Genomic DNA, 11,417 nt, shown 5'->3' on the forward strand with positions numbered 1-11,417 from the left:
CTTCATATACAAATTAATTTTATTTTTATGATAAGGATTCTCTAGTCATAAATGGGTTCCATTATTATAAATCTCATTTTACCATAAGTAAATTGGAATAGACCAAAATGGTCAAACTTGAATGCTATTTTACATTGAAATTTTATGGGCTTTTCAGGTAATTGCCATAACTTCTAGGGTGAAATGAGTGCAACTAGAAAATTGGCAACTCTACTTAGGAAAACTGTGAGGCGGGTGTAGGGGAAGCCCGTGGCGAGGGACAACACCAATGAACTAAGGCTACACCAACCGTAGCAAGTGGAGGCATTGAGTTCATGGGTCCTTTCACTTATATACTCTTCACTTAACTCATTACCAACCAATGTGGGACTCATCTTACTTGAATATCTAACAATCTCCCCCTTAAGTGTGAAATCCACCCTTGGTATGTTCCCCCTCAACCGAGTACCCGAAGCGTAAAGTACTCAACTCGCCTCCTAGCCAATCACCAAGCTAGCTCGAGCCCAACCCGGCTCTGATATCAATGTCAGGCGGGTCCAGGGGAAACCCGTGGCGAAGGGCCACCACCAATGAGCTAAAGGCTACACCAACCGTAGCAAGTGGATCTGACACCATGTCTCAACCCAAAACCTTAAGGCATTGAGTTCATTGGTCCTTTCACTTATATACTCTTCACTTAGCTCATTACCAACCAATGTGGGATTATCACACTTGAATATCTCAACAAAAACTAGGCACGTGTGTACCCTGAGTTCTTGTTTGGATGCTTAGCCAGATTCAGTAATTGTGACATCCAATACATCAATCATGGATTGGTATGGAGAAAAATATATGCCACCATAACAATGCACACAAACAATTTCCACATATGCTTTATGGTGTTAACTTCGAAGAGTTTATTTACATGACCTCTCATTGTTGACAATAAATAGCACACATTATCATATTCAAAAGCATGCAAATCGGTATATGTTCTAAAATGAGAAAGCAGCTAGTAAAACAAACCACATGCATCATGGATCTTAATACTGGTATCCCTTCTGCACCTCGTATCCTTTCATCTAGAAATTCATGATACCACACACATTGTCGTTCATGCTGGTCCAGCTTACTTGAGAAGAGTTGAATCATATCCAAAAAAGCATTTATTTTTGTCCTGCACACTACTCATCAACCTTTTCATTTGTTCTAATCCATGATACAAAAGGTTTGCATTTTTTTTTCCTCTTTAATTTCAATGCTCAAGAAGACAGCTATTTTTAATTTTTTTTATCTCTAAAGTTTTCTCCCTTGCCACTTCTTGATGTGTTCACATCTAAAGCACCACATCCTGGCTGTGACTTTTTGCTGGTAACATCACAAGGTGTCTGAAATCCAATATTTTCCACAGCTCCAACTGTCTTGAATAATCTTCTTCTGTTTACCTCCTCAACTAGTGATCGGTGTAGTAATTGGCTCCTCATATCAATTAGTGACTTGTTCCTTGTTAGTCTACGATTGTCTATCATCCTTTTACTAGTAGAAGGTGCTTGTGGTCCAGCTAAAACTTTGAACTGGTTCAAAGTGACCAAGTCTTCACCAGGGGAAAACCTTGAACACTTGTGACTCTTTATGATAGGATACTTATCTTTTCTTGTAGAAGCCACATTATAGTCATGGTCATCCATAGAACAAAAATTCAAGTTGGAATATGTCCCCTGTGAAGAGCATCTTGAACTGCCATCATCAAGCACATCATCTGCAATAGTAGTTTGTAAGGTTAATGTAGCAACTAAAATTAGTTAAAATAACATTTTCCCTCCCCCACTAGATGATTAATGTAAACTAAACTATAGTAGATTTTAATGAGGACCTACTTACATATCATGGCAAACATTAAATGAGAGATTCTATCTGCAATACTATATGTAAGATTTCATAACACAAAGCCTACAGTCTTGGATACTGTTATTCTATGGTAATTAGTGTACAGCTCAATCATTTAAGTACATCAATGAAATAGGACCTTAAAGTTAGCTATTGCAGTAGGGGGGGAAGGGGCAAAGAAGAAATACCCTGGAGCCAATAATGTTCATTTGATATGTCATCAGCTCTACTGATTAAACCTGATATTGATTCTTGAGAAGATGAACAAGAAGAGATAGAGTGGAAATGATGATGAGGACCTTCATCATCATCATTATCTTGATAACTAAATGTATGGCAGGTGTCTGAACAGTTACTATTTCTCCTATTTGGTAGCAGCACAGATATCTCCCCTTCAATCATATTTGCAATTTCAAAAGGCTCCCAATCTGTGATCTCCAATTCTTTTACCATCTCCATTGCAACATCAATGGGGGTGTCAGTGAGAATGTCAAAGGGAAAATATATATTCCTACCAGGACCTGCAGGAAAAGGAAGAAGAAAAGTTTTATTGCTACTTACACCAATCTGTGGGCTTGAACTATGAGTTAACCACCAGGATAAAGTTCACTGCTGGTTTATAAGCTTTAGCCAATCATTTAATAAACAAAAGTAAAAGATGTTGTGGTGAAATTGCAATTAATTTGTATTTAGAAAGCTTTAAAACAAACCAAACAGGAGATTGAAAGTCAAGAAAATAATAGATACCATTCTTGTCAGCAATTTGCACTTTGAGAAAGATCGTATCATCTTCCGGATTCAGCTTCCCAGTTATTGACATTGCAGTCCTAGGTAAATCATCACTCAATTGAAGTTTTTCCATCTCACTGTAATTTAAAAATGGCTTCTGAATTCCAATCTTTGTCATGGATGATGCATCATCAGACACAAGAAATGGATCTTGCAACAATGCTTTTGCTGAAGGTCTGTTTGCTGCAGCTACTAGGCATTTGGCAATAAACTTCTGTGCTTCTTTGTCTTCAATTTGGAAAAGTGCTGCTGGTAGCTTCCCCTGAACATGAAAAGACAAAAAAGATGCTTATATTTAAAATCCCATCTTTACTTATATCTTTAAACCTTAAACCAGAATCTGAATTTACCGATGTCACTTTCTTGTATATCTGTGCAGGGTTTGCACATTCACTATATGGATAGTCAGATGTAAGCATTTCCAAAACACACATGCCAAATGAGTACACATCAACAAGTTCATTGTATTCTTCCTCATACAATTCTGGTGCCATGAACTCTGGGGTGCCTAGTACAAAGGAGAATATATTTAACAGACAATGATTGGAGTGGCTCAATACCTGCAATGCAACACTCATTGGCAGAAAAATAAGTACCTATAACACTATGGGCTGGCTGGGAACCGCGGAGAATTGCTGCTAGACCAAGATCACCAATTTTCACTTGTCCAAGATGGCCATTGATAAATATGTTATCACATTTGAGGTCCCTATGAATTACTGGAGGATCATGCTCATGTAGATAAACAAGACCCTGTAAGATTTGGCGAGCCCAACTCTTTATTGCTTGTATGCCAATGTGCGTATATTTCTTCCTGTATCTGCACAAGCCACAAACTTATCAATTATTTCATTAAGCATAAAACCAGTCAAAAAGATGAAGCATGCAATAAATACTTAAGCATAGTCAACAATCCTAGGAGCTTATCATTATGTTTTCATTGTTTATCTGACCCCCCAGTAAGAATTCATTAGGTAATAATGGTTAAAAGTTCTAACAGCAATAAAGATGTTGTAAGTCCATTTCAAAGGAACTACAAGATGGGACTTATTATAGTTAGAAAGGAAGTTACTCTCTGAGTGTCCCTGAAGTGAACAATTCTGTAATGAAGTTGAAGGTCTTGTTGTCAACATCAATCCAAGAGGTATAGAATCGTATGATGGATTGGTGCTTGAGGGTACTGAGGAGATGAACCTCTAAATAAAGCCGCTCCAAGTCGTCTGGTGTTCTAAGTGCTTCATTGAGTTTGACCTGGTTCCATGCTACCTCTATTCCAAGGATCTCATCAATTGCTTTGTACACTGTCTTCATTGCCCCTTTTCCAAGAATATCTCCAACCTAGTCACATACAACACATAACTTTTGTCACATTAAGTCAACTGTGCCATGACATCCTAATTTCCCATGTCCTCAAATTTGAAATATTTAGCAATTGCAGTCACATTTATCCACTTTTTGGTAATTCAATATCTTCTGCAGCATTAATATGCATTAGTTGTTCAAAATTCTGATCCATTTGCATGATGTTGAACCATGGTGAAGGAAGTGAGTGATCAACAATTTTTTTTAAACTAACATGGTAACATCTAGAAGAAGATAAAGCATGCCACAGGACTATAAAGGCATAAATTATTGATGCTGCTCCTGGACAAGCCATGCCTTTTGTCTGAAATCTACAAACACATGGTTTAGACTAATTTTCATCTGCCTGTATAAAAGGATCAGTGCAAAACAAGCCTAGTAATTTAAGCAGACAAATTTGTTAGAGAAATCAAATTTATTAAGATAAGCCTGTTTTTCACTATTCAAACACAATCCTTTGAATATTGACTATACACAAATATGCAGAAAACAGATAAACAAGTTCTCAACCATTGCTATTCTAAGTAGTCTCACACCACACATAAAAATATCATGAAAGGTTATCTGACCCTTAAAGGCTTCACACCAACATTTTATTAAGCATGACGCCAGGTTGACCATTCAATCGGTAAAAGCAATCAATATATGTTGCCAGAACATGCAAACTTGATTTGCAACAATTCCCCACTATTAAAACAGATTGTTCCAGAGTAATATAAGTTCAACTTAGAGAATTCTGCTTTGAACATTGAGACATTAACCATAACCCCAATTTGAGCAGACAAGCTAAAAAGTAGAAAAAAGATGAGTCTTAATAGACAAGATGTCTAAATCACTTTGCATTTGATTACACCTGTAATTTTAGAATCAGTTCTTTCTTCCAAATAGCTAGGATTTCACTAAATCTAATAACACAGTTTCACATGGTTTGGTCTGCTCACAAAATTCACAAAAAAAAATGTTAAAAATTGTTTCCCCCTCTAACACAACATGCCCATGACAGTATGATACCCCCCTTTCAAAAAAAAAAAAAAAAACAACCTTTTCCCCTTAAAGTAACAATTCAAATTAAAAAAAAATAAAAAAATTGCCATCAGAAATAATAATAAAAAACAAAGCCATAAAATTATAATATAGAACATACCCGACCATATCGACCAGTTGGGTCGGTTTCCATGTAACGATGCTCAGCTATGCCATCCTCCTTGCTCTTTTTATTGGAATACATGTTGGATTCTTAACTATATGTTCCAACTACCAATCACCTAAACCTCAAACACTATAATTTGCACTGCAACTTTTGCGCAGAAAGTGTAGAAAAGGAACAAAAAATAAAATAAAATAAGAGAAACAGTTTATGCTATTATCCAAGATTGTAGAATCCTAAATCCGATGCTTTCCCTCGTGGTGTACGTGGGAGAAGACCCCAAAAAAATAGCCAGAAAAACCTTGAGTAATCAATACTCTGCATTATCCTACCCATCTTTACAACAACCCCGCATGTCAAGTGATCATAGTCCTTAGCAACCATTTGATTTTTATTTTTTTTTCCTTGTTCCTTTTGAAAAGAAAAAGTAGAGAGAGAGAGAGAGAGTGGAGACTGCAAGATTTGACAAGACAAGACAGATGAGAAGAAGGGAATAAACTTAAGATAAGTTTACAATGAAAGTGATAGGATCCTATCACTGCCCTTTATATGCCAAGAATTATGCAGGCATATATGACACATGTGGCTTTGGGGCAGGGTCAGTTTTGGGCATTCACAAAGCACAAGAGTTAGTGATTGTTGCTGTAGAAAAGGGAATTGTGAGAGAGAACTAGTGCACGGAACTTGAAGAATCTGTGGCCACTCTTTGTTATAAGCATTTGTGGATAACAGTGGAAGAAGTTCAAGACAAAACAGAACTTGGCAAACTCAGCTGAAGAACAAAACCCATGCAGAAAGTGAAGCAGAAATAAAAGCTTGGGAGATCATTAAAAAAAAAAATATAAAAGAGAGAACTTTTGGAAGGTAGCTATATGGGGAAGAGGGAGGTGGGTGAGGTGAGGATTTGTTAAAGGCTCAAGCTTTGTATATATAATAAGATTAGAGAGTAAAACTGAAACTTGTGCATATGCATATCAGTTGTTGCTGACAGTGGGGCTGGTATGGACCACATTGTAACTGAGGTGGCAACATTAGAATGCTTGTGATTGTGTCATGTATTTGTTGATGTCAAGGATGACAAGGTTGACTTTGGGGATTGGAATTTGCCAGTGCCAACTTTCTGTCCTATGGCTACTGTTTTTTCTTCATTTTGTCATGTTTTATTGGTCCTATATAGTATGGATAATCTTTTAAATACGAAAATTTATTTGATATTTTTCGGATGTTTATCCAAATCTTAGTACCTATAATATTCCTAATCTAATTAAATAGTAAATTATATGTAATTAAGTAAATTAGGATATATTAGTGAGTTGAATTAAGTAAAATATCTAATTAAATGAATTAAGGTCACTTTTGAGAAAAAAAGTGTTGTCAGTGAAAATTAAGGGATAAAATGGGTGTAGGCAAAAGTATACAAAATATAAAAGTAAAAGTAAAAATATTCTAGACCTTTGGATAAAGTTTGGAAGAGAATGGAATTAACTAGATAGATAAACTTTTATCCGGTAGAAATAACTTACCTATGTTAAGTTGTGAAACACAAGACTTCCACCCCATTCTTCTTCGATGGAAATAGAGAGAAAGAGAGAGATAATCATTGTTGTGGAGCTCATCTTGTAACTTCTCCATTCCTTGAGCAAATTACTTGGTTCTTGGATCAAAACTGCATAGAATCTCAAGCCAAACACAATCCATAGATTAGATTCTCTTGAAATCAAGTGTGTAGTGAAAAAAGTGAGAGAAAAGTGGCGCCCTAACTTGGAGAAGGAAGCTTGGAGTGGCTCATTGGTTGATTCAAGACTTGGAATCCACTCCCTAGGCGATTCTAAGACTACCCATAGTAAGAAATCCCACTTTCATTAAGTTTTGTAGAAATGGGTATGTTAGGGTTTAGCTTATGAAAATGCATGAATAGTGGGGTATGTTAGAGAGAGATTGAGACTAAATTCTTTTGTAAAAGTTGTTAGGAATGGTAAATAAACGGTAGAAGTGAAGTTAGTTTGTGATTTGATTTAGTTTCAATAATCTTGGAAACTTATGCTTGAAAGTGTGGATTTTCTTGCATTGTTGAGCCTTGATTGATCGTGTTCATATGATTGCTAGGATTGAGGCAAGTAGACCAATTGTGAATGATCAAGCCATAGGGGAGCCAATGGAGCTTGGTTTGGGTACTTGAATTGTTTCAAGGATTAGTGACGTTGGTGGTTGGAAGGAATTACCAAGTGTCATACCAAGAAAGGTTGGTGAGGATAAGTGAGCTAGAAGAAAGCTTGATTGTGGAACTGGGTGAAGGACAAAGTTAGATTGGAAACAATAAAGGTAAACCTTTGGATCTTGGAGGTTCATCCCTCTTGTTGTTCCACCCTTACTTTTATGGAAGTAATGGTTAATGATTGGATGATTGAGTGGTATTATAATAGCCCATCTTAATTAATTAGTAAATCAAGTGTAATTAATTAATTAAACATGTTTTAGTGAGTGAAATTAAGTATAAGGCTTAATTAAATGAATCTGAGCCACTTTGGAGTTAAAAAGTGTACTCAGTGAAAATTAAGGGGTATAAATGGGTACTGGCAAAAGTACCCAAAATATAAAAATAAAAATAGTAATATTCCTAGAATAATATTCCAGACTTTTGGGTAAAGTTTGGTAATTATTGGGGTTGAATAGATAGACGAACCAATACCCGCTTAAAGCCACTTAACCTATGTTAAGTGACTAAAAGCCAAAATGAACCCCCATTTCCCACCCATTTCGTCGAGCCAGAAACAGAAAGAAGGAGAAGAAGAAGGAGAAAGAAGAGGAAGGAAGGGAGGAAGAGAGAGAGAGATCAAACCTTGATGGTTTTGGATGATTCAAAAGCCTAAATCGCTTAGAATCTCGCCCTCTTTCATAATCCTAGCTTTGTTTTGAGTGGGGAGCATTGTGGAGAGAGATATTACCTCTCAAAAATTCGGCCCTTTGGAGAAATTTGGGGTTTTGAGAGTTTCTACCTCCATTGAAGCTTGAGGAGCCATCAATCCTTGGTTGTGTGACCATTGGTGGTAAGATTCTAACCCTTGAACCTCATGATTCCTTGAAATTTGCATGAGTTAGGGTTTGTGAATAGTAAATTGGGATTTTTATGAAATGTAGTTGAATTAGCTATGTTCTAGGAAGAATGGAACTTAGAGCATGTTATGGAAAATGCTAGGAATGTCATTTAATCGGTGGAAATGAGCCTAGATAGTCATTTGATAATTGTTCATAATATTGGAAAATTCATGCTTGGATTGGTTAGTATTCTAGCATGTTGAACAATTAGGGAGTTGAATGATTGATTGGATCCTTGTGATGTCTAGGATTGAGACATTTGGACCAACCGTGAGTGATCAACCATTGGAGCAAGCCATGGAGCTTGAATAGCTCATTGGAATTGGTGTATGTTTGTAAAAGTTGATTGCTGAAACTGTTGGTGAAGAACAAAGGTCGACTGAAGCATTGAGGTAAGCCTTCGGACCTTGGGTGTAATTCCCTTGACTGTTCTACCAAGCCCTGAAAGGGTAGAGGTTGTGATTGTGTATATAAATGCAATAAAATAGTGTAATGCTTTGTTATACGTATGTGTATGCATTTGGTGTGGCATAGGATGGTGTTTCCCTATGTTGGTATGTTGCATGACGATGCGTAAATCATACATGGTAGTTAGCTGGCCAGTAGGACTATTTGCATCTGAGTTTCCTTAGGACAGCTTGAGAGCTCGAGGGATTTCTCCTGGAGATGTAGTGCACTTTGCATAGATATGTATTTACTGCATTATTATTGTTATTGCTATTACACTGATATGGAACTGTGGGGTGGAGAGATGCTCCAAGGACCCCTGGTTTACTGGATATATTCGTATATCTCACCCCGTGTTGTGGGGACCCCCTTTCAGGTAAGGATGCTGCAGGAGCCTCTGGTGGCAAGTGGCCATATCTGGATTATGCATGAAATATGGCATTTCTTTGAGTTTATGCATGCCTTTTGTAGTTGACATGTATAGGATTTTATTTTGAAAGCCCATGGTCATTTGTATATCTTGATTCATTGGATGAACTTAGCCTATGCTCATGCCTTTGGTTACACCTTTTGTTGATGGGAGCCAAGGGAATGATCATAGTGTTTTGTAAGCTAAGTTCTATGATTTGTAAAGGATATGTAATGTAAATGATGCCTACTTGAAATTCAATATATGCATGCTTGTTATGTATTGAGTTGTTGAATTGGTTGGGCTGAAAATCAATTAGGTACCCTTTTGTTTAAACTGGTAAACGATGAGAAAACAAAGGTCGTGCTGCCCAAATTCTAGCTAAATCTCATGAGGAGAGGTTGGATGAGTGCTAGGATTTAGTTTTGGGGCATGGACAATTGGGGTTTGTAATGGGGATGCATTTTCCCCTAGGCTTGGACTTGAGAAATGTGGGAATTGGAATTCCCTGGCAGCGCGCTTAAGCGCCCAGGAGCGCGCCCAAGCGCCCTGCTGCCCCTGCGAGTGCCAATGCATTCTGCCTCCTTGCGCTGGAGCGCCCAAGTGGGGGCTTAAGCGCCCAGGATTGCGCGCTGGAGCGCCCTGGCGTGCGCTTAAGCGCCCTTTGCTGCAGAAAGTTGGGTGGCTTACTGCCCCCTCGTGTTTTAGCGCCCAGGGTGGGGCTTAAGCGCCCAGGGTTGCGCTTAAGCGCCCTTCGCCACTGAAGGAGGAGATGCTTCTGTCTCTGCGCGCTAAAACGTCCCCGTGGGAGCTTGAGCGCCCAGGATAGCGCGCATGAGCGCCCTGTTGCGCGCTTAAGCGCCCATCCACACTGGAATGCCTGATGCTTACTGCCTCCGTGCGCTTAAGCGCCCAGATGGAGGCTTTAGCGCCCGATAGCGCGCGCTTGAGCGCCCGGTAGCGCGCGGGGCCTGTGACCAACACTCTCTTGTGTTGCTTCAATTTGTCCTAACTTGGGCTACAGTGCTCCGATTTGAGCGCGGTTTGAAGCCACGCATAGCTAATGAAGAAACCTACAATATAGTAGAAGTTGTGAACATGATGTTAAGCTTAATTTATCTGTTTTCGCAAGGTAATATGGTTATGATCACGAAAATGGGTATTATAAGTTCGGTACGTTTTAAAATGAAAAATTTATCCGGATTTTAATTGAACCCATGTGATTGTAACTGCGCTTAATATCATAATGCGATGTTAATAAACCGGTTCTAGAACGGGGTGTTACATTTTATGGTATCAGAGCAGTTTCGTCGGGAATAACTGTTAGCTATTGTTGAGTATGCTTAGTGTTTGATGCTTTATAGTTGTTTTAGTACTCTGTATGATTATTGCATTTGTGATCACTAAGTGTGGGCCTGATCAACTCACTTCTTTGTGTAACATGTGTAGTGACATGACGAGGAACCGAAACAACCCCGGACCATCAAACACCAATGCTCAGCCAGAACCTGTTTTGGCTGCTCTTGTGAGGCCTAGAAGTGGCCGTGGGGCAACGGGCGTACAGCCTGATCCCGTGGCTGAAGCTCTTGCAGCCGTTCAGAGGGAGTTGGCTGCTAGCAGGCAAGCCAATGAAAATCTGATGAAAACAAATGAAGACTCGCGGACTGCCATGGCCGCAATGATGACTGAGCTGAGGACGTTGAGGGGTCCTAGGCCCGTGAACCGGCAACCCACTCCTCCTCCTCACACTGCTACGCCTTCTCCACCTCCTTCACAGGAAGAGGGTGGAGTGGGTAACAATGAGGGTGAGGGTAGCCATCACTCTGGAAGTCGGAGTCATCACACTGAGGTTCGTCAACCTCAAGTTGAAAATGTCGGTGATCATGAAATGGAGGAAAGGAGATTGATGGCTTTCCGAAAACATAAACCTCCTTCTTTTAAGGGAGGTTATGAGCCAATGGCGGCTGCAAAATGGCTCCAAGCGATGGAGAAAATATTCAGGGTGATGAGGTGCCCTGACGCAATGAAGTTGGCTTACTCTGTTTATATGCTGGAAGAGGAAGCAGAGGATTGGTGGACAAATACCGTGCAGCCATTAGAAGCTGAAGGTCGGGAGATCACATGGCGGTTATTCGAGACATTGTTCTTGGATAACTACTTCCCTAGAGAGGCTAGGGAACAAAAGCAGAATGAGTATAACGATCTCAAACAAGGGTCGATGTCTATTGACCAATACTTCTCAAAATTCAATGAGTTGGTAAAATACGCCAACTATGGGCGAGCCTTACCCACCCCGGCTGA

The 11,417-nt window shown here is 39.1% G+C and overlaps 1 protein-coding gene across 1 annotated transcript; it reads right to left on the bottom strand.

Moving 5' to 3' along the window:
• Positions 1-816: 816 nt before the first annotated feature.
• Positions 817-6,051, bottom strand: LOC133297939 (probable serine/threonine-protein kinase WNK4). The gene is made up of 7 exons (XM_061497171.1): positions 5,162-6,051; positions 3,728-3,993; positions 3,252-3,475; positions 3,006-3,163; positions 2,614-2,917; positions 2,055-2,387; positions 817-1,738 (listed from the first exon to the last, which is right to left on the bottom strand). The coding sequence occupies exons 1-7, from the start codon at positions 5,243-5,245 to the stop codon at positions 1,260-1,262; spliced, it is 1,848 nt and encodes a 615-aa protein (XP_061353155.1). The 5' UTR covers positions 5,246-6,051; the 3' UTR covers positions 817-1,259.
• Positions 6,052-11,417: the final 5,366 nt, after the last annotated feature.

Source organism: Gastrolobium bilobum, unplaced genomic scaffold (assembly GCF_033153095.1).
Source record: "Gastrolobium bilobum isolate Gb01-03AN ecotype WA unplaced genomic scaffold, APGP_CSIRO_Gbil_v1 utg109819, whole genome shotgun sequence".
NCBI classification, from domain to species: domain Eukaryota; kingdom Viridiplantae; phylum Streptophyta; class Magnoliopsida; order Fabales; family Fabaceae; genus Gastrolobium; species Gastrolobium bilobum.